The following is a 26430-nucleotide window of genomic DNA, read 5'->3' on the forward strand; positions in this document are numbered from 1 at the left end:
GGTGAACATAACCAATTACAGTAATATTAAATGTAAACAAATGTTTCAAATGATAATCCAAATTACATTTTTTTAAATATATTGTTTAAATATGTTAACAGTTTTAGTATTTCTAATTGCAACCATAATATTGTAAAGGACTAAAAAATATGTAATATAAAGCATTGAACAATCGTTCATTGATTTAAAAAGATGAGTGAATTCAAATTACATCACTTAGTGGTTGAATTAATTGGCCTATTAGGGTAGGTAGAAATAAAATATTTCATAGCCAATTAAGTGATCCTTACTCAATACAAAAATTTTATATTAAGCCTTATAAGTGATCATAAAAATATTAAAAATACTAAATGATTGAATAGATCATCATCTGCACCAGAAAAACATGTAGAAAGATTACAGAAAGAAGGTATACCTACAAGCACAAGTGCTTTAACTATTGTTGCATCGCAAAGCTGTATTCGTAGTTTAGCAAACAATTCTCCTATTCCTGACCTATTTCTTCAAAAATATGAAGAGTTAAAAGCAAAAAAGTTAGTAGCTTTATCCATTGACTTTCTTATATACTACCATCACGAACAAACAAGATTAACAACTAATTTTCTTTGTTTTTTAGGGTAGATTTATTGGGTTTATTTGTTCAAGTTCTAGAATTAATATCAAAAGACAAAGAACTAAAAAATTACTTGGCTAAACAAACATCAATGTTAATGTCAAATTCGACAAAAAATACTGCCATTACTACAGATGATTTGCCACAGGTTTTTTTCTTTATTCTACTTATATAATGTTATATTACTTTAATATGCTTTTAATGTTATATTATGATGCTATACAGATTTGCAAAAATGTAATCAAAGCTGCTGTTGAGGGAGAAAAAAAGTTAAATAAACAAGTAAGTACAGTTGCAAAAAAAGCAGAGCCATCTATAATTAAACACAATTGGGTTCAAGAGAGGCCTCGAATAACTTGGGATTTCTACAATGAATCAAATGCAATGCAGTGTCAGAGTAAAAAGTTTATATAAACTAATGTTAATAGTTAATTCAAACAGTTTTCTAAAGAATAATATATTTACAGAAGTTGTTCCTGCCATTTCTCAAGAATCCATATTACTTTGGGATATTTTATACTGTTTAAAAGGTATAGATGGTTCTTACATTGTATCCGAACCTTTAGCAAGCCCATATGCAGTGAAAACATTCAATGTAACTTCAGATGTTTGTAAGAAAAAAAATGAACTTAGTTTTATTGAATAATTCTTGAACATGCTAAAAGTATATTATAAAGTATCATGCCATTATCATTTGTAGGTATATCATACAAACAGATGGCACAGCAAATATTACCTCTTGCATCTCATTACTCCATGACAGCTAGATTTGTAGAAGAAAAAATTTTACCAGAAGAAGGTCAAGTAAATCACGCTTTGAGGGGAGCTATAAAAAGTTTACTAAAAGATTACTTAGTACGTGTTGTATTATGGTATTGACAAACATTCAAATATGGATAATTACCAACAGAGCTAAGTCATTGTTTTTTATCCGTTATGTTTCAGCTATTTGTTGTACAATTAGAAACAGAGCATGTGCGTGGCAAATTAAATTTACAGAAACTCTGGTTCTACATTCAATCCACCATGATTACAATGTCCATTCTTAATCAAATCACATCCACAATATGCAAGGTCAGTTACTTCATTTTCTTTATTCTATTTTTTATAGACTATTTTTTATTTTATTAAAAATATTTCATATTAGGCACATGCAAAAGGTGGGAAAGTACTAAGTCTTCTGCATGAACAAGCAAATAACATTAGTGGTGAAGTAAAATTTAAAGAGTTATGTTTATTTCTTATACAAACGGCAAGCGTTCCGTACATGCAAATATTGGAAAAATGGGTCTACAAGGGGGTAATATGTGATCCATACGAAGAGGTAAATTTAATTCGTTTATTAGATTGTGACAATCTATGAACTTGACTACCTATTTTAGAAAAACTTATTATATTATCCATTAGATGTTTCTTTCAGTTTTTTGTCGAAGATAATGAATTAATTCATAGAGAAGAGTTGCCTATAGATTATTCTGCCGATTACTGGGAAAAAAGATACACTATGAGACCAGAAAGGATTCCTACCTTTCTAAATGAACATGCACAAACAATTTTAAGAACTGGAAAATATTTTAATGTAATTAGACAATGTGGTATGTTACTCCTTAATATGAATGTAAGATTATAATAAGGACAGTAGGACAATATAATTTAAAGGATGGTCCTTTTGATTACATGATTAGGGAAGACAATCCAATGGGGAAAACAAGAACCATTAATTTATCAACACCAAGGACAAAAATATATAGCTGCTATCGATAGAGCATATTCTGAAGCTGCTAAAACTTTATTAGAGGTTCTCATACACGAAAACGATTTGATGGGAAGGCTCCGTAGCGTAAAAAGTTATTTTCTTCTTGCACAGGGAGATTTTGTAGTAAGCTTATTTGATCAAATATTTTACTATAATAACTTTCTATACGTCATTTTGACAAATTTATATCATACAATTGAATTATAGGTCCAATTTATGAATCTCTGTGAAACAGAATTAAATAAAAATATGTACGATATTGTAATTCATCGTTTAGCATCTCTCCTCGAAGTTGCATTGCGTATGTCTACTGCAGACTCAGATCCATATAAAGATGATTTGAAACTTGAATTATTACCATATGATCTTCAATTCCAAATGTTCAGAATACTTTCCATACAAACTAGAGAAGAGAAAGGTAAATTTAAGTAATACATACGTAAGTATATCGAAATTTCTGGACATTCTTCACAATGATATTGCCTGTTTCAGAATATTGTTTCCAAACAGAAAAAACTTTGACTGGTTTGGAAGCATTTGTATTTAACTATGATGTTAAGTGGCCTGTTTCCTTAATACTTAACAGGAAGGCAATAGCGTGTTATCAAATGCTATTCAGACACTTGTTCTATTGTAAATATATTGAAAGACGTTTATGCAGGTAGTTACATACATTGTATACTTGTCATTTTTTAAATATTTTCACAACACGTAAGAAATAAAAGTAAAAAGTAATTGCAACAATGTGGTATTTTAGGGTATGGGTTAGCAATAAAATTGCAAAAACTTTCACCCATAACGTGGCAATGTCATACAGACAAGCATTTTCTTTACGACAACGAATGCTCGATTGTATTCAACACCTGGCATATTACATGATGGTTGAAGTTATTGAACCAAATTGGCTTACATTCATAAATAAGATGAGTAAGGTGTGATATTAAAGTCTTTATTGGGGAATCAATCATAGACAACTTGTTTGCAATAAAAAATTGTATTCATCAAGTATAAAACTTCACGTTTAGGTCAGCAATGTAGATGATGTTTTAAGTGTACACCAAGACTTACAAGATAGTTACTTGAAAGAATGCATGCTGACAGATCCCGACCTTCTGGGCTGTATTACGGGTATCTGTACTGCATGTATCGAATTTTGTAATTTTATGGAGGTAAGTTTTATAAACTAAATGTATTACTATATAAACGTATACAGGTAATGCAAATCTATAATGTAGCTGTACATATATCACGATTGCTGAAATTATTTCTAACTGCGGAAACCTCTTTATTTCATTTTACACGCTTATCGTCTATACTATTCGATAGTATAGATAGTTTTTTTAGCTTGTTGTTATGCGGCTAGAATTGATTTCATCAACCGTATAAATGTACCAAATAAAAATTGAACTTTTTCTTTAAGTTGCATTTCTTCCACTGATGCCTTTTAAATGGCTTTATTAATTACAATAACATAAAGATGCTACAGGTTTCTTTTCTAAACAAAGTGAAATATACCTGTTATCGAGGTACATTACGCTGATGTTTTTCTTAGTATTTGTCTGAATAGTGCGCAATATAAACATCGAATAAATCTGCATAATGTATTTATTAGTAATATCCAATTATAAACAGTAGACTTTATTGTATATTAAACGTCTGTAGTAAAGATGAAACATTAATTGTAAAGTAAATCTTAATATTTTGCTGACGTCAGCGTATGAGCCCATACTACATTGACGCCGAATTGACTTCCATGATTGGCACCTATCAGGAAGATGTCTATGATTCCGAGGTACATCTCAAAAGTTATAACTGCTACTATACATTTTTGTAGTATTAGAATCATGAGGCCTTTTTTTATAGCAACCAAATCGATATAGACATCACTTTTACATTATCATTTATTAGAAATATGTTTTATAGGAACTTCTGTTGTTTCATTTGAAATTGAAAACATACACGAGGAATATTTTTTGTTTTGTGAGCACACATATGTACAACATGTACTACGGAAAGCAATTGTATTGTTGCATGAAAATTTTATGTTAAACGTGAATACATAAAAATTATATATTCTTAAATGGGTATGAGTATCATTGCATAATATGAATTAGAAGATATTTGAAAATAAACACTTTTTTTACAGTCATTAATGTTCAGTTGTATTGTACGAACATGCATGAGAATTACACGCTACAGTTTTTAATAATGATCTCTTTCTTTGTAGTTTCTTTCAATTGAAATTATTTTCTCTTTTAATTGCCATAAACAACACAAAAACTTAATTAACTGAAATCACAATGATATCAATATTGCTCACATGGAATCCATTTAATTGAATTTTTATGTTTACTTATGGCAATTAGTAAAATAAATTTGAACAACATATTCAGATCTTATTGTTATCGTTTGTCAACAATTTTTGTAAAATTACTAGAGGTTGTATAGATTCTCTCTACGGTGATTTATGATTTTATTGTCAATTTCAGCTATTTTGGGTTTAAATATATTTGCTTCATCAGTTCCAACTTATACTATCGTACATCGATAATGTATAATTTATAAAAATTTATTCATATGCATAATGTATGCTTCTTAATTTTGGTTCATCTAAAGATTCTAAGATATATTGTCAACAAAGTCAGAAATTAAAATTTTCGTTGTTTTATGTAATTTATTAGGAAGAGAATGAAGACCTGTCGAAAGAGAAGGCAGCAAGTTTTGAAGAAACAATTGTATCGCTGGACGAAAAATTTACACAAGTATTAATCCGTCTGCTAGACAGAATCTGTGATTTAGGATGTGATAATAACAATGAAAAACTTCTAAATGTCTTCTGTAGGTAAGTTATTTGTCATCAGTTCGTATATATATTTTTAGTCTTTACATCGTAATAATATGAAAAGGAAGTGTTTTCGATAATACTGCTATACTTGTAATATTCTATTAGGCTAGATTTCAACTTATTTTATACCGATATTCTGGTACAACGTGGAGGAGAAAAGGCTGCGACACAAGAAGAAATCTCAGGCTGAAGATCAAGCATTCAATCGAGGTAAAACATTCATATTTATTTATGAATTGATTTTACTTTGTTAGCATTAAAAATTGTAAAAATAAGTATTTCTATACAATAGTTAAGAATAATATTGAAATTGATCTATTGAGAAAATGCTGTTTAGTTGTGTACTAATATAGTAAAAATCTGATCATTTTTGTTCCCCTAAATTTTCTTATTTTTTGATATACACTTTCTATTTTTAGTTTGATTGAAAATAGTATATCTTTTATGATAACAGAAAGTGTCTACTTTATGCATGAAAGAGCATAGAGTAACACTTATACGAACATGGATAAAAAGTTTTTGTTAAATCGATCAGTTAGAATAAGTTTATTTTGTACTCACTAAATAGTTCATATTTAGCATTGCATAAAAGCTTTGTAAACAGTATTTGAAATTATAGATTATATCTCATATTGTATTCATTATATAATTTTTTAATCAAGCAATAAAAGAAGTAATATCGTCATCTCTTCCGGCATTAAGATTGTTATTCTCAATGCCTCGATTTAGTGCATTCACACTAATTTCTATTGAAGCTAATCTATCTTTTATTTTCTCCAATTCACTAATCACTTTTTCAGTACTTGATTCCCTATCTCTATTTAAAAGAATCTGATTAACTTGTTTCATAATGTCAAGAAATACTTTATCTTTAAGATTGCCATGTGTCCATTTTTTATCATTTGGATTGTGAATGAAACCTTCTCTTAGAGTATCATAAGGAAAGACCAGCTTTCCACTGTTCAAACATCTCGGGAAAAGAAGAATCTTTTTAGATAGGAACGCGAATGGGTTCCATTGACATGACTGCAGGAAACTATGACAGAGTAAGCAGTGGGTTCTGTGAATGAAGGGCGCACGAATCGCGATATTTTCTATATAGGTGACTAGTTGTATTCTAGTAATCAAACCGACTAATTCTGCCTTGCTAAGAATGTCTGCTGTGTTACTGACAGCCAGACCGTTCAGTAAATTGAATAATACAATCGCGATGAGAAAAACAAAGAGTACGAAGACTAAACGACTTAGAATCGGGTAAGAGACGAAAGGTATGTCATTGGCATCAAATTCTCCGGTGAGCATGATAATGGTTTTGAACAATGAGTGACCAATATCAGGGAAGTTATCATCGTTTTTAAAGAGAGCAAAAAAGGCCAACGCGAAGGATAAGATGAGGAATCCATAGAGGAATAGAAAACGCATGAAATTAATTGATACCTTTTTGAACATCTCGATATCGGTAGACATCCAGGGATGCTGACCGATCACTATTACTAATTCCCAGGCGGATAGTAGAATTACTACGACAGCAACTGGGACTTGAGCATCGTATAGCAACCAGAATCCGAAGAATATCAAGATTACTTCCAGCCAATTATCGAACTTTGATACGTAATGACATGGCGAGGAGATCACTTGAAGGATTTCTCTTATAACGAGAATCGCCAAAGTAAATCCCGTTAAAATTTGCAAAACATTCAGTGAAGTTGATTCGATTGCTTCTTCTTTTACTTGTTCGCTCGAATTCGTCAATATTCTCCTATCGATGTTGTTATAACTTGCAAACACAACGTAAGCATTCAATAGTACACAAAGAAGAAAATAAAAGATGAAATTTACGTAGAGAATACATCTTATCTTCTGCCACTTCAGATACAAAAACAAGGATAAAAGGGGATGCTTTAATAAATGCTTTAAACTGCTATTATTGGCTAAATATTGAAAAACGTCCATTTCCCGTTTCTGTTCGGTGAAACTCTTGTCTTGTAATTTCTCAGAATGCGGATCATCGTGAGGGATCAAGCATTTATAATCAAATTCGATCGTGTACTCTTTTGGTCGCTCTTTCTTAGTTTGTATGCAATTATCGAAATACTGGGATAAAGTAGATTCGGAAATGTGAGCCACAGGTGGAACGCCAAGATTATTCATATGACCGATGTAACTACCTTTTTCCAGTAGTAATGTCACTGCCTCTCGACAGTCAGCTCTAGCTGCATAATGCAGAGGAGTGTTCCCTTTACCTAAAAGTTAATAAGTAATCATTTATTTTCAGAAAATACAATTACAAGGAAAACACACAAAAAGGAAAGAACTCACTATCTGTACATCGGACGTCTACATCATCCCTTTCAAGGATCAGCTTTAGACATTTTAAACGATCAGACATGATTTGCGAATTTTCTTTTCCTGGTATATCCAATTCCAAGCAAGCATTTAAAAGCAAATTGCTGCTTCGAACCTCACCATTCGCATTCAATATTAGCTCAAGAATATTAGGCGAGCCTCGCTGAATTGCTATGTTGGCAGCTTTGTCTAAATTATATCCATGCCCCTGAATTTTCTCCAATAACGTATTAACAGTATTTTTAAGGTTCCGTTGAACGGCCATTTCAATCAAGTCCTCTACCACATTATTCACAACGTCATCAGGAACTGTTTTAATACACTTGAAAAAATTCATTTCGTCGTTTGCATTCAAGTAGTATTTAAGATCATGTACGTTCGCACCCCTTTTTTGAACAGAGGGAAGAGAAATATCTGGCAGGTTCTTCTGTAGAACGTCTCTAGTAGTTTCATCGTTATAATCTTTGTAGCTGTCTAAATCCAACGCGTGCTGCGATTTTTGCAGGATCAGCTCCACTATGTCTCTCTGACCCTTCATTGCCGCCATGTGAAGAGCAGTTAAACCCTTATTGTTAGGAATGTTAGGACTAGCACCTTTTGTCAGTAAAAGTTCCACGGAGTTAAAGTCATTTCTTTTGACTGCCATATGTAAGGCTGTTTGATGACCAGCTTCCAAATTCGGATTAATCGTAGGCTCATCCAGGAGCACGTCGAGAACCTCCGTATGTCCATTTTCGGCGGCAAAGTGAATAGGTCCTCGATTGTAACTTTCATTGACTCTGTTCACTTTCGCTCCTGCTGCCAGTAAAAATTTTACAAATTCCGTCAGACCATTTTTACAGGCGATGTCCAGATATGTCTTATCCGATTCATTAGGATGGACGTAATTTACATCGAAGCTGGTCGATTGAGTTTTTAGGATTTGCTCAAAGAGACTTTTAAAAGACTTAAAATCTTTCAAATGCAAACTCTCCAAAAGCTGCTTATGAAGTGTTTGAGATTTCAGAATGTTTAAAGTATAATCGCGTAGCAGATGCATGTGAATCAAATCGTCTTCGGGATCCATAACTACGCTTAATAATCCTGAAAAATGAATTAGAACAAGAGTACGAAAAAGAATGGAATCGAAATATGTATAAGTACGTTATTTAAGAGACTTTAGATGCTTTAGATGAAATTTACTAACAATGAAACATCCATTTCTTAAAACTAAAGCCGACAATGAGTACAATAAAATATGTAAAAGTATAATGAAATGAAAATTTGTATTTTTTGACTCGCGATAATTTTCTCGAAATTCTTACTTTTGTAACGAATAGGCTACGTGAAATTCTAGAAAGATGTTTTATCTTGTTTTAAGGCCTTAAGCGTTTCGATGCAAGTACCACACCTTCCGGCACAAATTCTCTTAACTATCTCGATGATTGATACAGGATCAAAACACAAGTGAAGAACGGAGTTTCGATCGCATCATTGAACACATTCTCTGCTCGAAAATTTTACGTACATCTGAAATGATAATACGAAAACGTTACAAATGTCTCTGTCTCTATCTACACCAATCTACACCATCCGGTATAGAATAGACTGCGCTGAGTTACATACATGCTTACATACTTACTTTGGTAACCAAACCAGCTCTCTGTATCGTGATGTCAGCGTTGAAAAAGAGAGGGAAACGATCAAGTGTCGGACAGTGGTCGTGACAGTGCTGCTTTTGACACCAGCAAGTCGAAGAAGGCATCGAGTCTGATCGTTCCATTCAAATCGACGACATTCAGTCGAACTTTTTTCGATTCAAATTATTACTAATTTATAGAATAAATTGTAGATACATATCTAGCCAATTTTATAAATGTAAAAATACACCGAGATACAAAGTTTTTACTAATATTCTTAGGAGAAGTAAAATCAACAATAATGCCAGAGATTGCAGTGAAATAAGTATATTAAATCTTTGAATAATTCATTATATGTGTTCGACATATTTTAGATCACGGTTCATTTGATCGAAATTGATTAACGTTAACGTTAACTGCATTGGTTTATTACATCCCTTAAATTGGCTTAAATATATTATCTCCTGAAAAACATGTTCAGCTCAGCAAATATACGTATTGATTTAAAACAGAAAAAAAATGACCGATAATCAATAAGATATTTATCAGAATACATAACAAAATATATACTTAGATATGTATGTACATTATAGATATTACTGACAGTAAAGAAATACAATGTATGTACTACGTACAGTACATATATGGTATGCATCGTGATGGCGCGATTCTCCGATTTTAACTTTCGTCTGACCTCTGGGACATTGAACGCAGAACATAAAAAGGCCGAAAATGTTGAGAATGGAGTGGAAGTTGGATTCGGAGAACGAATATTAGAACGCGTAGGTTGTACACGATATACGAAATACAACAGTGCTCGAATCACTTATCACACGTACGTTTAGCTCATTTATTTATTTAGCGATTACACGTATTTGCGAATCGTCGTGATTTATTTTATTATATTTTCGCAAATTGAATAGAAATCATATTTGTTAGTTTTAAAGGAACGTTAGTTGAAAAGGACTTTAAAAAGAATCATAATTGATTAAAAAGAACGAACACTACCTGTTACATATAAAGAAGAAAATGTAATTAAAAAGATGAGCGTTCACAAGGAAGCGCATGCGTTATGAGGCACACTTGCAAAAAGTACGTCACATGTCAGGTAAAGCACGGAGTGGGGATGACGAACCACATGCGTCGCGGCGCGCACAATTAACATTCATTCAGTGCCGAGCAGTGCCGAGAAGGAAAGCGTTTTGAGTGGAGGTGTTTTGGTTGGTGAGAACCAAAAGGTTCTGGTCTTTCGTGTCATTGATAAATAATAATTTAATCCTTTCAATCATCTGGCATCTTCAACCAATGACTCGACTAATCTCAGCTGCAGCATAAATTTTATGTTACTCAGGTAAACCATAAAATACATTTAAGTTGCATTAATATGTATTATAACCAACTTAAATTGGCTTAACATTCGTGTATATTTTAAAATAAAATTATTTATTAATATTAGAAAGAGATAATATATATGTAATATAATGTTGTTATTTTGATATTACCGTTGAAACTTAATTATTACATATTCATGGCAACATATTCGATAGTAAATAGCGTAGTAGTTTGTAATTTGTGAAATATAGTTTATAACATTCATGTATAGCAGAATGTTTACTATATGTACTTATAGTTGCAAATATACCGCGTGACGTAAATATGATTCTGCCGTTCCTCTTCCGACTCATTATCGTGCTATTCTACTATTAAAGCATAACATAGCATAGCTACTCTTGCGTCGTATTCTGTTATCCAATAATGTAATTATTGGATTTGTACAGTTCTATGTATTTACAATGTCGATATAATATACTTAAATATATAATTATTGGTATAATTATTACTGAATAGTTTGAATTAGTAATATTTTCAGTAGCTTTTATCAAATCTTTGTTTGCATTTAAAATTAATATCGATCTAAGGTAGCTGAGAATATTTCAGATCCGATTGGATCTGTACGAGAAGGTGCGACACTGAGTAATCCCGATTAGTCGAACATGCTGTAAACAAATATGCATCATTCCCTATGAATGAGCTCGTAGTTAACAACGTTATAAAGACATAAATGGTAACTTGTTCAATAATCGTAAGAAAATGATGATTCATGCAGTAGCTTTTCTAAAAATTACCATTTCAAGTGGCAGACCCAACTCGATAAGTATGATACTTTGAGAGAAATGGTCGTTTCTCAAATATAGTACCTTGGCATTTAAAAGTACGTGTATTTACGTATATGTATATTACATATAGTATATACTACTCCAAAAAAATGAAAAAAAAAGGAAAACGACACACGCAAACGTATGTGTACAATTTCGTAAAAGCATATTGTTTGTATAGGTAAGGGTCGCAACATAAAGCTATTTAAAGAAAACTAAAATGAATCGGTAAACAAATCATGACTAAAAGTGAAACATTAAGGAAGCGTAATTTCTGTATGTATGTACATAATATTTCGTTAGAGCTTAAGTTCGAACAATTGTTGAAGATAAACACACAATCGACAGATCGACAACCTTAATTTCGCATCAATCTAATGAAACAGTATAGTACATTCTATTAATTGTAATTTAATTGTAAGTATACCATGCAACTTTTTAAAAGTCATTCTAGTTACAATTATTAGAGTGCATGATACGCTTGTGTGTAAGTATCATGTAAAAATAAAAAGACTATAAGTGGGTCATGAGTCATTCGTTCGACCTGCATTTATTTGGATTGTTCGAACACCGTACAATTTGTGATATATTCATGTTTTATTCAGTTCAATGTCAAATGGTGGGCGACTTTGAATACCCACCATGGACATATTCTTATATGGTTATTCGTAAGTTGTTTCTGTGGCCCGTCTGTCGAGGCCACTACCGTACGTTGCGCAATTCTGGAGAGATCTTATTATTTTACAAGTAGAAAGAATGAAATACAGCGAGTCACGGCGATTCTCTCGATCAAACTTCAATAACTGATCGGACATAAATTCTTTATACATGCTTTGAATTTACTGATTTATTGTTTAATGTCTATAACGTTCAAAAAGGAAATAAAAAACCACATTTGAAAGGATTCGGGTTGATCGACGCGAATATTTCAAACTTTAAAAAGCAAAGAATCGCTATACCTATTTAAAAGTATACGAGATATAAACATTCGGTATATCGTCAACATACATCGAAATTATTGAAAACTATTTCCTTTATAAGGACTACGAAAAGTAAAAGAAATATGGGTGGTATGACTCAAAGACCATGGACACCAACGAAGAGGCGCGGTCCTATTGCAGCCGAGTACAGTAGTCCAGGACCAGCTTGCGTCACTTTACCACCGTTAATCGGTACATATGATTCTTAAAATGGATTATTTTCTTACATTTTTATTAGTTACATGTGTTACATACTAAAACTGAACATAGCTAAAATTGAAAATGTTTCCAGGAAAAACCGTTCCCGATTCGAAGAGGGGTAGGGCACCCGCCTTTTCCTTTGGAAGCAGGTAATATAATTGCGAATTTAAAATGTAGTCTGCGCTCTTTTACCTAATTCAAGCTAACTTTTATTTAAATTTCTTATAGACACACGATGAAAAACGATAGTCCCGGACCAGGTCCTGGTCAGTACAACGTTTCAGGGCTTAGCGCAAAAGGTAGGGCAATTGTATTTTGAAAACGAAATAAAACAAGTATGAAAAATCAAATAGTATATGTGAGACTTGAAAGAATACTTCAATTAGGGGCACTTATTGAGATAGCGTCAAAAAGTAAATAAGAAACGTTAATATAACGTAACATTACAAAGGGAATGAGGTATCGATCAAACTCCGAAGCAGTAATAATCCGTGAGAACGTAGGCGGTTTAATAAATATCTTTTAAGGAATTCCCTTTCGTTCTGTTTAATAATTATCATGCTTTTAAAACGTACTTGATGCTTCGGTAGAATCAATGATTGTAATTTGCTATATTACTTGCATATAGGGAAAGATGTAGCACCAGCATCATCTTTACACGGCCGTACAAAATCTGCGAAACAAGAAATGACACCAGCACCTGGTGATTATAATCCGGAAAAAGCTGAAAAAATCATTTTAGATAGTTCACCGAAGTACACATTTGGTATTAAGACACAGATCGAGAAGATTAGCTCCACACCTGGTGAGTGTGAACTTTTTTATACTTACTGATTTTTTATATTTCTATTAAGTATAAATTATAATGAACATAAAAGAAAGATTATACCATATAATGGTATTACTTTTTTCTATTTTAAATCGTATCATACAAATTTAGAAAAATGTGTAACGAGAACTAATTGTAAAATCATTAGCGTGTAGTTCTAACATTCTTTTCTTTTCGCGTTTTATCGTCAGTTTTGTGTAAGTAAGTAGTAGGTATACATTACGTTTTACAAAACGTAATATGGTCTAGTCTTTTATCTCGAAATACCCCGCATCATTATTCGTGCAAATTTTTCGATAAATGCATCTTAATCGTAGCACCCAGTGACTATTGCACCGAAAAGGTGAATCTCGAAAAAGCCCCTGAGTACAGTTTCGGCTTGAAAGCTGTACTGGATAAACCGAGCGATATTCCTGGTAACTATCAACCCACGATAAAACTTGTACCCATACAACTTTATATTTCAATCCTACTAATCGACCAAATACCTACTAATCATAATCAGGTTATTTGCAATTTTTAATAAGCAGAAATACTTATTTCTACTGCTTTCAACACGGCTCAATATTATTTCATAAAACTAAATCGAGGTAGAGGTAACTAAATATATTTGGAAATCCATAATACTATTCACTATTCTGTAGAAATTGTAGAACCGATTTTAAACCATTCTATTATATATGTGTAGGTAGTTGAAGAAATCATAAAAACAAAATATAAAATACATTAGGGAGCAACTGTAGCGGTACAACTTTTTCTAACATTTATATTCCAGAAAAGTAATTATGTCGGTATTTTATAGCAATCGCGCGATAGTCTAGCAACAATGTATGTATGTAAGCATTACATACATACTGTTTTATTACATACGTAATGTTTACATACATACTTTGACTTAAAAATGTGTGAGCTACTTTAACCGTAAGTAAATTGGCTTGTCTACTCGACGAGCTAATGTAAGGTGACTTCATGAGTAAAGAAACATTTAAACATTGGAAAATAAGTTTCATTAAATTTTAGGCACTTGATCTTATTGTATAACAATCCTTAATTACTGTATTCCCTACATAGTAATTACATAATCTAAACAGTAACCATCCCTGATTCCGTATATTTTGCTTTTTACAATTAATAGCTTGATGAATAGGACTTTCTCCTTAAAGTAGACAATTATCTAATATTTTGCGAGTAGAGTGGAATAAATAAACAACGCTTGAAGATTATACAATTGCACCATACACATACATATTGCATGCGTAACAGCTTATATTCGAAATTTTACGTAAAATTATAACGAGTGCAAGTAATTAAATCGAATATACAAACTTTTATATTTGTATTTCGATTACGCCAAACGTCTTTGTTGGTTTCGATATTGATTAGAAGAAGTATTTAAAAAAAAACTTTTGAGATCAAAAGATTCCACCGCGAGCAAGAAAATTACTCCTTAGAAAATCAAACAATTCCTACCATTAAAAGCAATAAAGACGTTTCAAGTGACCTAGCTATAAATAGATCACCTTACAAGCTATCATAGATATATTCATTTTTTAATATATGTATAATAAAGTTTTTCTTTCATTACAATATCAGCACCCGGAACTTATTGTCTGGAGAAGGTAAGATTGAACAATACACCGCAGTTCACCTTCGGACTTAGACCACCTCTTGAAAAATTAAACGATACGCCAGGTAATTGTTCAAAAATTGTCACAATTGACACTTTGTTGACCTAATCCTTTTAACTAGTCAGTTCAAACATTTAATGTAGTATATTTATGTTTGAACTTTCAAACATAAATATCGAACTTTCAACATGATAGAAAGTACACTTCAGTTGCTGCTATTGCTGTGAAATTTTTTTTAAGGAATAAATAGAATAAATTAATTTTCAGCACCTGGTACTTATTTCCCTGAGAAGGTAAATCTTGATAAGTCACCAGAATATAGTTTTGGATTGAGAACACAGCTTGATAAACCAAGTGATAATCCAGGTAGAGAGTTTTGTAATAGTAATATTACTTTTAATAATACACTATTCTTATCAGTAAAATAGTTAACAAAAGTACAATATTGTAGCACCTGGAGACTATTGCCCAGAAAAGGTAAACTTAAATAAAGGTCCACAATACAGTTTATCAGGAAAAGGAATATCGAACAAACCAAATGACACTCCAGGTAAATTTTTATGTTTAGTACTATAATATACATATAAATGTTTCTTAGTACTTTCAATATTATGTCTTCGTCAAAGCACCTGGTACATACAGTCCTGAAAAGGTAAACTTAGACAAAGGACCTCAATATAGCTTAGCTGGAAAAGGAACACCAGAAAAACCCAATGACAATCCAGGTGAAACTATTTGAATTATTACTTTGGAGTTTTTTTAGTTTATAAATTCAGTTGGTATAGGTTTAACAATTCACAGGAATGAACACTAATATTTTAATTGCTTTAGTAGCTCTTGTTGACTACTATCCAACAGAAGTATTAAATTTGGAAAAAAATCCTTGAATAAGCCTAGGGATACACCGGGTAACGGTGTTGGATACTAAACAACTGATAACACTTATTAGACCATATAACATTTTAATGCAGCTTCAATAAAGGTACATGCTAATATTAATTCATAATGAATTGAAGTTGTAATGCAATGTCTTACCAAAAATATATTTGAGCTTTTCATGCTTTTTCTTAATTTATTTTTAGTATTTTTCTAATTTCTAATTATTTTAATACTAATATCATTATTATCTGTTACAAAATGTTTAGAAAAAAAAACAAGAATTATTGCACAATTTACGTTGATACATTTCTTTAATAAAACCGCATAAGACTTTCTAATTTTGTAGCTCCTGGCACCTATTCTCCAGAGAAAGTCAATTTAGATAAATCTCCACAATATTCATTTGGTTTGAAGGCATTTGTTGAAAAACCTAATGATGTACCTGGTAAGAAATATTAATATTTTTTTTTTTTACGAAATATTGATAAAAGTACTTAAAGGTTATTTATTTAACATATTCCAACTATAGCACCTGGAAGTTATCATCCAGAAAAGGTAAACCTAAACAAATCTCCTCAATACAGTTTTGGAGTTAAAACAGAAATACATGAAACGGATTCTATACCAGGTATTGTTATGCTCTAGACCTTTTTTTATATTCTCTTTTTTTTCTATTTATTTTATTCAATAGATTTGATGTTTCATTCAAAGGTCCAGGCAAATACAGCCCTGAAAAAGCTATGCTTTTATTGGAAAAAGCATTACAATTTAGTTTTGGACTTAGGACAAACATAGATAAGCCAAACAATATACCAGGTAAAGCCATAAATTTCATATGTTATATCTGCTTATTTTATATAATCCTTATAATATGGATAGTATGTATATATACTATGTATGTATGTATATATAGTTATAGTAGCATGATTTAGTATGTATAACATTTTTGTTCCATCTTACCTCATGATAATGAAAATTTCTTCAATTTTAATGCATAGAAGAGGATTTAAACTAACACCGTAATAATAACTTACAAAATTAAAAATAAAATGTTAATAAAAACTCTTCCGCTTTTATTCTGTTTCAGCACCAAATATTTACAACATTCCTTCTGCTCTTGGTGGAACGAAAGAAGGCAACAAAAAAACTGCACCGGCTTATTCAATTTCTGGTAGACAAAAAGTTTTTACGGATGATCGTGTTTTAGTTCCTGGACCAGGAACGTATGAAACCGTAAAATCAGACGCGATTAGAGTGAAAAGTCCTGCTTATAGCATAAGTGCTCGTTATCAGCTACCCGACGGTCATTCAGAAATTCCAGGACCAGGAGCTCACTGTCCGGAAAAAGTACTTGCAATTTTTTTCCTACAGTGGTAATAGCCAATAAATAGGGCCCGAAAGAATATCTTGATTCAAGTTAGCATATAAAGTAAACTGAAACACATGCACTTAACAATAGGTTTTCGTTCAATATACCTTGCACATAATACAAAATCAATAAAATATGTACATAATTCTTTCTTTTTTTACAATTATTACTATTTACAGGTTGTTCTGGACATTTCCCCAGCACATTCATTTGGTATTAAGCATTCACCGTATTTATGCAATTTGAAGGACGTTGTTTATTGAAATGCCGTCCTTACAGGATACAACGTGTATTTACATTCGTGTAAAGTAACAATATTTCGTTACCAAACGACAATTTCTCAACACCTGGTGCTGTTAATTTTATAGTTAAGTATGCAATTAAGAAAAACATGAAAGGAATATTTTCATGAAACTCTAACATTTTATTCAATGACAATTACTATTATAAATCATAGCCAACAATGCACTATGTAGACACTAATACTGACAATGTTAAATATGTAACGTTAGAATGATGTTATAACCAACAAAACAAGAGTTTCTCTTTTTATCTTAATACATGTATATTAGATTTAACTTTAAAATACATATTAAATAAAATTTTAATGCAGCAAATCATTTTTATTTTTTACTTCAAAAGAATGTTAGAAATATCATAGAATATTCTTCTCTTAATATATGTATAATTGATTTAACTTATGGCAGAAAAGTTTATTGTCAATTTATTAAAACTATGTATTATTGAATCCAATACATCAAGTATTATTATTTATTATATCAATTATTAAATTATGAAAGACGTTGATTAGTAAAAACTTACTTTTATAAAGTCTTACTATATTGTATGATAAAAAATATAAAATATATATATTTTCTGGAAATTTATCTATAGAAAATATACAAGAAGTTTAGGATATATGGTCAAACATTAGTATGGCTAAAAGAATACTTACAAGCCATCCAATGTTAATATCATGAAGAACAGTTAAAATATGTAATATTTGAAATTTGTTTTACTGGCAGTTTTTGACATCACAGATTGTATTATAAACACATTCTCCAGAAATCCATGTTGACAAAAGTTGTAGATTTTTATCTAGCATTACAAAATCAGCATCTGCTCCATAATTGAGAACTCCTTTAACTTTTTCAATACCAAGAGTTCTTGCTGGATGGAGAGTTGCAGCCTCTAAAGCCTCCACTATTGAACAACCTAAAAAGAAAATCATTATGCAATAGCTTTAAATTTAACATAACTGAATAGATGATAATTTTTTGTATTAAACAGTGAAAATGAAATATTTTTCTATAAAGACAAATTCCAATTACCTGTTGCTTCTTTGAAATGACGCACGCATTTCAACATTTCCGCCGTACTACCACATAAAGTATCTGTTCCAACAATATATGCGCGTCCCATACGCATTTCTATCTTGTACTGTCCTAGCTGATGTACACCTTCTTCTAAACCCAATGCTGATATTGCATCAGTTACCAAAACAAGTCCTAGAGAACAAGATTAAATGAAGCAATTGAACAAGAAATTTGATCAAAATACAGAACAGTATTGAAACCTTCAGGATGTGTTCTGTGAGCTATGCGCAATGCTGCAGGATGAGTATGAATCCCATCTGCAATTATCCCATAATGAATAGTTCTTCCATTTGGAATTTGATCGGAAGTTAAAAGACCAACTAATCCAGGATCTCTGTGATGAAACTACAAATAAATAATTTATTTTTATTTACTTCATAGTATTCCACATTGTTTATTAAAATGAAAAACATAATGGTTTCCACAATTGTCTGCATAATTACTGGTAACATTGCATTGAAGAGATGTGTAATGAACGAAGCTCCACTTTTTACAGCATCTTCTCCTTCATGTAAGTTTCCTACAGAGTGTCCTGAAACATTTTTGCAATAAAATGAAATCAATTCTGAGGGGTATATTGCCTAATAAAGAAATATGATATAATCATTCTTATAAAAGTAATATAATTTATGTATGCCTTACCAAGGGAAACTTTAATATTCTTTTTGCACAATTCTGCAATGACAATTTGAGCATTAGGCAGTTCTGGAGCCAATGTAAGAAGGCAAACATTATCTAAGGTGCCATACATATCAATTAATGACTGAAATCCCTAAAAATTAAATTAGAAAATATAATTTAAAAATGTTATACGTAAGAATCATACAATTAAAATTTGTATGTATTTACTTAAGCATAAAAGTTTGTTTAAAATATTCATATACAATATACAAGCTAAAAATATTTGAAAACTTGCATTTTCAAATTTTCTAATATAATTTTCTGGGTGAGCTCCTTTTTTACTTGGACTAATAAAAGGTCCTTCTAAATGAACTCCCAATATAGCTGCTCCTTGTTTTCCACCACTTCTCTTTTTAATATTTGGCAATACTTTATGATACGTTTCTTTAGGTGATGTTACTAAGGTTGGACAGAATGATGTTACACCAAACTCTATTAATTTTGTAGCCACCTTATCAATTCCATGTTGTACATTGTCAACATTATGTGTAAAATCTATACCAAAGCCACCTGATAAATGATATTATAATTAATTTCATATTACACATATAATGATCTGCATCTAAGTACTAACAAACCTAGAAAAACCTTTTCAAGAATACCTTAACATACTGATTCATTTGATTGCTACTAAATTATTATATAAAGAAAATATGAACATAAATAATAAGGATCAATTATTGATTGAATTCACTATTATAAATATAAAATAATTCAAATGAAATGAAAAACTGTTTGCAAAAATTCATAACTTAATTCTTGATGCAGGTATGTATCCATGTATACATATATAACGTATAATACAGCATGTAAAACACATACAAGCCATGACAGTTATCATAAAAATTATAATAAATATTTTCACTGAGTACCATTAATTTGAAGATCAATATAGCCGGGTGAAATTAACGCTCCATTGCAATCAATTTTAATATCTGGTTTAATTTTTTCATCGTAAAAAATTTTTTCAGGATCAACGATTTTTCCGTTGCGTACCCATAGATCTTCGATTAAGATCTTGTGATCACGTAAAATTTGACAGTTGTAGAACTGCTTCAAAATCTTCTGATCCCTCTGCAACATATCGACACAATGCAAAAATTGTTTACATCAAAAAATAATCGAACAGAGAACTTTTATTATTATAAGAAAACTTGTATTTATACGGTTCAACGTTTTCTACATATGTATTATCACTTCATCACACACGAACGAAGTTATCGAATACGAAACACAAAAGCCTATCAAGAGGTATATTGACCTTTAAATCGTACAAATTTTTAAAGATGTCGCCTTAAGTATCTTTGTCAGTAGAGTTTTGTATTCTTTGTATTGTTAAGAATGCATTATAGACATTATTACAAACATTATGTGTATGTACGTATATACACATTTTGTACATGCAAGCAAATTCTAGATTACACGTCTTCAATATTGATCGTTCACTTTACTATTTTATTTAACATTCATAATTACTGAAGATTTTTTATACTAAAATCTATTCCAAAGATAAAATGTATAATATGGCTTTTAGTATGAGACAGGAAAGGGCTTACTAAGAATCATCAATAAATTTTTTATATATATAAAATCTTAAATATTATCTATAAATCGTAATTAGAAATTTGTTTAATTGTTGTAAATTGACCATAAATATGTACTGTATGTAATACACATAAATTACCTCTTATAAAACATTCATTATTTTAATTGAATACTTATCAGAAAAACTTATGACAGATTAGTGTAATAGAAATGTTACAAGGAAATTTGAAACGGAAAAAATTAGATTAAAAAAAATATTGATATAAGAATTGTTCAAATACAAACCTTTTTATACTTTACTTTTATTTTGGCACTTCCTTACTTTCACGCACACATACTTTAACAAAGCAAACTGTAGAAAAAGGGAAATGGCACACAGTTATAAGGAAAGAATAAAGAAATCATTGTCTGCAGTTTTTTCTTCAATTTTTGTATTAAAAATGCTTTAACAGTACCCAAAAATTTGTCCATAGATCAACGTGCGTTTTGAAAAAAATTCAACTAACTTTTTCTCGTTTGCATATATAAACGTAACAATATAGTATAAAATGAAGCAATTAAAAATGACAATGATTATTACATATAGAGCTGAGAGTTTGCGCATTTGTTTACACACACACACATATACATACATATATATGTATATATGAACGTTATTAAATTTTAACTGTAATGAGACCGTATTTCTATATTCATCGTCAACGTCAGGTAAAAGGAGGGTACGCATAATTTTGTCACTGGTATGTTGAAGAGTTTAGGCTTGATCTGGAATAGGAGACACGATATGATTAGGTGATCGAAATGAACAGGATTATGTTAGAAGGAACAGGTGTCGGATATCTAGGCAGTTATCGGTCGTGTTTTGTTAGTGTGTTGCCTCTTATTGTACGCACGAACAATTTCTCTCTTATCGTAATTTCTACATAATTCTACTGTGTTTTACAATCGGCAGGATCATTGCCTTGTTGTTTCCCACCTGCTGGTACATTAGTCGGAGAAGACTCTTCATCGTCTTCGTCTTCCTCTTCGGGATCATCTTCATCACCCTCTTCTTCTTCGTAATCTTCATCTTCATCTTCTAATCCTTCTCCTAATATAACATTGAATTTTATTTTTTTCAATATCAATCTGATATCAACATTTATTTTTCTTATTACAAACTAATTACTACAAGCTAGACTCTTCATGTGATTAACTTGGATTGGTCAAAAAAGGAATAACTACCTGTATAATATAATACAGCTCTAGGAACTATACGCTCTCTAATATAATGACCAATTTCAAAATCGCTTGTTAATAAAGCTTGAGTCTCATCATCTAATTCTGCTTCTGAATCCTCTGGTACTAAAACAGTAAATAGTAATCAATTATTTAACGAATGAATTTGTTTCAGTGTAGATACAGAAATATAGAATAACAAAATTAAAAGTATTGTTTCCTCTCACCAACTGGTGGACTGAAAAAGTTGAAAAATGAATCATTCTGAACTAATTTTGTTACTGTTCGCGTGGATCCTCGAGACTTATGCTTTTGACACTTTTTGATAGTCTTCACCGTAACGTTCTTCCCTTTTTTCCAAGCGATCACACAACCCTGTTAAAAGAGAATTTATAATAAATAAAAAATAAAGGAAAGTATGGTTACACTATGGTTATACTATTTTCGAGTCCGTGTGAATAACAATCAGTGAAATTGTGAAATGAATTACTTACTTTACACTTGTAGATTTCGGGTCCTTCAAAACTGAACGGGTCATTTTTCTCGGGTGTACATTTCATAATGTATTCTTTAGTTAGAACTGAGTTAGTGAAATATTCGTTTGGTTCAAAATGGAATTCAAGAACAAAACCCTAAAAAATTTGATTATCTTTTACTGTAATTTGACTGCATATTTTCTTTTTAATGCATAATGTAGGTTACACACATTAATCATATCCTACTGTTTTACCATTGGATTGACTTACCATTGGATTAGATTCGAGAAATATCACTTTAATGTCGTATAAATGTTTCAATATTGGCTCATCGTGTTCCTGAACCATATCGGCTAATGTTCCAACATTCTTGAATATTGTTAGCCAAAATTCTGGAATGCCTTTAATATCTTCATTTACTCCCCTAAAAAACATTTTAATGAGAAAATAGAATTCAAAACATTATAAACATATATGATCAAAAAATAATATTCTAAATACTTAATTGTTACATGGTATATAATATAAGTAAAGAAAATAATTAAATTTTTAAATTTCGATTAAAAAATAGTAATATTTGATTAAATATAATATTTATAGAAATAGAAGGTACATACTCTTCTTTTTTTTGTTCTTTATCATCTTCGAGATTCACTTTTGTTTTTAAATCATTCGTTAATCCTTCTTCTTCATCATCGCTTTCCCACACACATTGTTCATCTGTTGGTTCATAAATGCCAGATACTATTTCGCTTCTCTTCTCATAAAGAGGAGCGCACATTTTGTAATAAGTACATTCCAAGGCATGTACCTCTTCATAAAATTTTGCCTCGATGTTAGTGGTGACTAATTGCAATTGTTTCAAAGCTTTGATTCTGCGTTTCACAGGAGCTGGAAGAGACTGCATTTGCTAAGAAGCAAAAATATTTTTCAGTTAAAGGAAATTCTGTAGTCTCTTTAAACATTCAATATATAACTTAATAATCATAAATCTTCACATACATACATAGAAGAGATTAATAAAAAACTTAATATTTCTTTACATATACTAAACACTTTGGTACAAAAATTCTTGATTAAGAAATATGTATACAATTTAATTAAAATTAATATTAATAGAATTTATGTCAACTAAAATACAAAATACAACAAGAATTTAAAAATCCTAAAATTGTGAAACTATGGCAATGATTTACACATTGTCATGAATAAGGCAATAGCATACTAGTGCAGTGCATACTTTATGGTGGATTTGTTCAATTTGTATCTCCAAGAGCTACTTTCTGGGAAATGAAGATTGAATAGCTTTCCAGAGATAGAAATTATATTTCCATTTATATGTTCCAACATCATCAACTATACTATAGTAGCACCCAAATCTACTAATTGAACAGATTTATTTTACAATGTATACTAGTAGCTATGTAGCAACAAGCAGTAAATTTAACAATGCACAAAAATAAAACTAGTCAAATTATCACACAGAGATGAAATCAAGTAAATTAAAATATGGAAGAAATAAAATGATATAAAGTGAAATTACAATAATTATATACTAAGAATAAATACATTATCAATGAACAAATACTTTCTATGATTACACTTATATGGTGAACAAAACGTTTAAATTTTGATAATAAAATACAATGAACACTGTGAGAACTTTAAATTCATGAAAGGGTATAGTTATAAGATTTCAATATATTCCATTCAATGTAATACAACAATTATGCTTGTTAAAATTTGAACCATTGAAAACTATTTGTAGTTGGCAATAGGATATCCGAATACCTCCATTCCTGGTCCAGAAATACGACCTTGCAGAGCAGCTAACATATCAGATCTACGTAAAATTTGGGAAGTCAGCTCTGAAGTGTTGTTATCATCTTCATCTTCAACAGATTCCATATCACTATTATCACCAGCACGCTCTGGATCAGTTGTCATAGTACTATAATCCAGATTTGTTTCTTTTTTTTATCAACAAAATATTTGCATATAAGAGAGAAAAAAAATTACATGTTTTCAATAAAGATTTAAACAAGAACAAATATTATTTTATTTTCAATGAATTTAAAAAAATTTTTTAATGTATTTTCTTTGTCATTTTACCACATTTTTAGATAAAAATTTACTTTCATTATTATATATTACAGATTATAATTCCATCAATACATTAAAATTATTTATATGTAAAGGATATAGAATCTTTATTTAAATAAAAATGTTTTCAACAAAAAGAAATTTATAATCTAAACAAAAAATGATTTCTCATATTATTTGAAGTAATTTATTTTACTGATCAAAATTTAATAATAGTTAAAATTTTTCAAACAGCCAATAACATGCTAGAGTTTTGCATATATTTAAACTAATATGTTGTAAAACAGTTTTAGATTTACATCTAATTTTAGAATTTCTTTGAAGATGCAGGTGCTGGTTTGTTAAGTTAGTAAGTATTTTGTCTATATTTTGATTGATTTTCGATTTTACTGAAAACGATTTCAGTCCTAGAGATCTAGGTTCTTTGTTTGATAAACATACAGTATGTTAATTAAACGAATCTACCTAACCGAAATATTTATTTTTACCGTTACAAGAAACAATGATAAATATTTTCAGCTACTATCTAATTCCAATAAATGCCGTCAAGACAATGTTAAAATAGAAGAAGAAAGGAAAAAGACTGAACGAATAGAAATATCGAAATAAAAAGCGACGAAATTTACAGCTATATACCTACTACAATTAAAAAAGATTCAACTAAGTTTAAATGTAAACTTTCCACTGGAATCAAAAGCGTAATCATACACAGGGAAATTATAATTATAAAATGTGCGCGTATTGCATTGCACGTTGCGATTTCATCCATTTCTTCGTACATACATAGTGAAGAATAAATATCGAGTGAGTAAGTACTTACACCACATGTATGGAAAATAAATTATACTCAAAAATAAATCTTAAGGATTCGATTGAATTTTTGTGTGATGTTAAATTGACATTTGAAAGTCACCATATTCGCGAGGGAGAAAGGTTATTCGTTAAAGCACATGAAAAACATGAGAAAAAAATGGAAATTATTTTAATTCATTGATTATTCGATGAACTGATTTGTGTTACGCATAATATGTTTGCAGTGATCGTTAGAGAGTTATTAATTTGTAGAAAAAGTGCAAAAATCGAGAAGCTACCGTAATATTCAGTTGCTTGACTCATGAAAGAGCGTGCACATGGGACAGATGAAGAAAGCAACGATTTTTAAGGGGTTATAAATACGTGAAAATGAACGAAAAATAAAACGTGATTGCGTTTCAACGAAAGCGTTATTTGAACAACGTTTGAACGGAAGTGGTAAAGAGTTTAATAAGAGATTAATAAGATACATACCTTTCGAGCTCGTAGCAGATTACAAAAGAAGAGAAACGAACTACGGAACGGAACAACGAACCGGCCGTTGTGTCGGTAGTTTCGCTGTGTAGTAAAGCGCGTAACACGAAATTAGTTCCTCTTCTATCCTTTTCTCGATTAGCTAAATGCTACTATCATACAAATCGAAAATTCCCTATTTCACATTTTTCTTTCTTTTCGATATGAAGCTGCATATTTGTTCTATAATCTGACAACTACAAATAAACGAAGCTATCTTAAAAGATTGTCAGTTTCTTTAAATCGATCATTTAGAATATAGAAATACCTAATCGTATGTTAGGTAGCGCGAAAAATATTTGAAATAAATTTCTGTATTGACCACTTCTTACAAGCCTAGCTTAGCTTGCATACATCATCATACATATATGCATGCATCATACGTACACACATACTAGGAGGATCATTCATACATAAATATTCGATTTAAACATTTGATTTGAAGCGTTCGTTTAAGTTGGTCATCTTGTTCACGTTGGTCACA

The 26430-nt window shown here is 30.7% G+C and overlaps 5 protein-coding genes across 13 annotated transcripts; 2 read left to right on the plus strand and 3 right to left on the minus strand.

Annotated features, from left to right (window-relative positions):
* The first annotated feature begins 56 nt into the window (after positions 1–56).
* On the plus strand, positions 57–7525 carry LOC143177006 (gamma-tubulin complex component 2). 4 transcript variants are annotated; one of them, XM_076374719.1, is made up of 18 exons: positions 57–245; positions 363–533; positions 617–761; positions 839–1010; positions 1081–1224; positions 1314–1468; positions 1559–1687; positions 1761–1937; positions 2034–2208; positions 2299–2492; positions 2577–2787; positions 2862–3030; positions 3127–3301; positions 3395–3538; positions 4084–4161; positions 5051–5211; positions 5320–5424; positions 7490–7525. In XM_076374719.1, exons 1-17 carry the CDS (start codon positions 193–195, stop codon positions 5402–5404), a joined length of 2538 nt encoding a protein of 845 aa, XP_076230834.1. In that variant the 5' UTR covers positions 57–192; the 3' UTR covers positions 5405–5424; positions 7490–7525. The 4 variants fall into 4 exon arrangements, with proteins under 4 accessions (XP_076230834.1, XP_076230835.1, XP_076230833.1 ...); XM_076374720.1 differs by lacking the exon at positions 7490–7525 and adding an exon at positions 5634–5706; XM_076374718.1 differs by lacking the exon at positions 7490–7525 and having other exon boundaries at positions 5320–5620.
* Positions 5725–9254, minus strand: Pain (transient receptor potential cation channel family member painless). Of its 2 annotated transcripts, XM_076374716.1 has the most exons (4): positions 9182–9221; positions 8865–9069; positions 7534–8643; positions 5726–7457 (listed from the first exon to the last, which is right to left on the minus strand). In XM_076374716.1, exons 3-4 carry the CDS (start codon positions 8624–8626, stop codon positions 5872–5874), a joined length of 2679 nt encoding a protein of 892 aa, XP_076230831.1. In that variant the 5' UTR covers positions 8627–8643; positions 8865–9069; positions 9182–9221; the 3' UTR covers positions 5726–5871. The 2 variants fall into 2 exon arrangements, with proteins under 2 accessions (XP_076230832.1, XP_076230831.1); XM_076374717.1 differs by having other exon boundaries at positions 5725–7457; positions 8951–9254.
* Positions 9255–10108: 854 nt separating this feature from the next.
* LOC143189075 (uncharacterized) lies at positions 10109–17974 on the plus strand. Of its 3 annotated transcripts, none has more exons than XM_076393717.1 (15): positions 10109–10530; positions 12377–12507; positions 12608–12665; positions 12745–12815; positions 13145–13321; positions 13663–13761; positions 14939–15037; positions 15241–15339; positions 15425–15523; positions 15600–15698; positions 16199–16297; positions 16382–16480; positions 16564–16668; positions 16940–17023; positions 17401–17974. In XM_076393717.1, exons 1-15 carry the CDS (start codon positions 10520–10522, stop codon positions 17439–17441), a joined length of 1371 nt encoding a protein of 456 aa, XP_076249832.1. In that variant the 5' UTR covers positions 10109–10519; the 3' UTR covers positions 17442–17974. The 3 variants fall into 3 exon arrangements, with proteins under 3 accessions (XP_076249832.1, XP_076249830.1, XP_076249831.1); XM_076393715.1 differs by having other exon boundaries at positions 10175–10530; positions 16940–17199; positions 17401–17961; XM_076393716.1 differs by lacking the exon at positions 13663–13761 and having other exon boundaries at positions 10185–10530; positions 16940–17199; positions 17401–17958.
* Positions 17975–18149: 175 nt separating this feature from the next.
* On the minus strand, positions 18150–20686 carry LOC143189076 (N-acetylglucosamine-6-phosphate deacetylase). The gene is made up of 7 exons (XM_076393718.1): positions 20151–20686; positions 19514–19788; positions 19240–19369; positions 19041–19129; positions 18798–18942; positions 18553–18729; positions 18150–18436 (listed from the first exon to the last, which is right to left on the minus strand). Exons 1-7 carry the CDS (start codon positions 20359–20361, stop codon positions 18237–18239), a joined length of 1227 nt encoding a protein of 408 aa, XP_076249833.1. The 5' UTR covers positions 20362–20686; the 3' UTR covers positions 18150–18236.
* Positions 20687–21212: 526 nt separating this feature from the next.
* On the minus strand, positions 21213–26026 carry Nap1 (Nucleosome assembly protein 1). Of its 3 annotated transcripts, XM_076374917.1 has the most exons (8): positions 25908–25980; positions 24309–24468; positions 23135–23427; positions 22788–22941; positions 22536–22673; positions 22269–22416; positions 22048–22167; positions 21213–21913 (listed from the first exon to the last, which is right to left on the minus strand). In XM_076374917.1, exons 2-8 carry the CDS (start codon positions 24462–24464, stop codon positions 21753–21755), a joined length of 1170 nt encoding a protein of 389 aa, XP_076231032.1. In that variant the 5' UTR covers positions 24465–24468; positions 25908–25980; the 3' UTR covers positions 21213–21752. The 3 variants fall into 3 exon arrangements, with proteins under 3 accessions (XP_076231032.1, XP_076231033.1, XP_076231035.1); XM_076374918.1 differs by lacking the exon at positions 24309–24468 and having other exon boundaries at positions 21214–21913; positions 25908–26026; XM_076374920.1 differs by lacking the exons at positions 24309–24468; positions 25908–25980 and adding an exon at positions 23758–23776 and having other exon boundaries at positions 21214–21913.
* Positions 26027–26430: the final 404 nt, after the last annotated feature.

The sequence above is a fragment of the Calliopsis andreniformis genome, chromosome 3 (assembly GCF_051401765.1).
Source record: "Calliopsis andreniformis isolate RMS-2024a chromosome 3, iyCalAndr_principal, whole genome shotgun sequence".
NCBI classification, from domain to species: domain Eukaryota; kingdom Metazoa; phylum Arthropoda; class Insecta; order Hymenoptera; family Andrenidae; genus Calliopsis; species Calliopsis andreniformis.

Bases quoted from the DNA above. Each gene is read 5' to 3' on its own strand.
- LOC143189076 (XM_076393718.1), bottom strand. From the start codon at position 20,361: ATGTTGCAGAGGGATCAGAAGATTTTGAAGCAGTTCTACAACTGTCAA. The intron at 19,130-19,239 runs GTAAGGCATACA...AAAATGTTTCAG, and splicing joins GAATATTAAAGTTTCCCTTG to GACACTCTGTAGGAAACTTA. The intron at 18,437-18,552 runs GTAATTGGAATT...TTTTCTTTTTAG, and splicing joins TCATTTCAAAGAAGCAACAG to GTTGTTCAATAGTGGAGGCT.
- Nap1 (XM_076374917.1), bottom strand. From the start codon at position 24,464: ATGACAACTGATCCAGAGCGTGCTGGTGATAATAGTGATATGGAATCT. The intron at 22,942-23,134 runs GTATGTACCTTC...AATGTTTTTTAG, and splicing joins AAAGAACAAAAAAAAGAAGA to GGGAGTAAATGAAGATATTA. The intron at 22,168-22,268 runs GTGAGAGGAAAC...TTACTGTTTTAG, and splicing joins CTTTTTCAGTCCACCAGTTG to TACCAGAGGATTCAGAAGCA.
- LOC143189075 (XM_076393715.1), top strand. The intron at 12,666-12,744 runs GTAATATAATTG...AATTTCTTATAG, and splicing joins GCCTTTTCCTTTGGAAGCAG to ACACACGATGAAAAACGATA. The intron at 16,669-16,939 runs GTAAAGCCATAA...ATTCTGTTTCAG, and splicing joins TAAGCCAAACAATATACCAG to CACCAAATATTTACAACATT.
- LOC143177006 (XM_076374719.1), top strand. From the start codon at position 193: ATGAGTGAATTCAAATTACATCACTTAGTGGTTGAATTAATTGGCCTA. The intron at 246-362 runs GTAGGTAGAAAT...ATGATTGAATAG, and splicing joins GAATTAATTGGCCTATTAGG to ATCATCATCTGCACCAGAAA. The intron at 1,469-1,558 runs GTACGTGTTGTA...GTTATGTTTCAG, and splicing joins GTTTACTAAAAGATTACTTA to CTATTTGTTGTACAATTAGA.
- Pain (XM_076374717.1), bottom strand. From the start codon at position 8,626: ATGGATCCCGAAGACGATTTGATTCACATGCATCTGCTACGCGATTAT. The intron at 7,458-7,533 runs GTGAGTTCTTTC...ATTAACTTTTAG, and splicing joins AGACGTCCGATGTACAGATA to GTAAAGGGAACACTCCTCTG.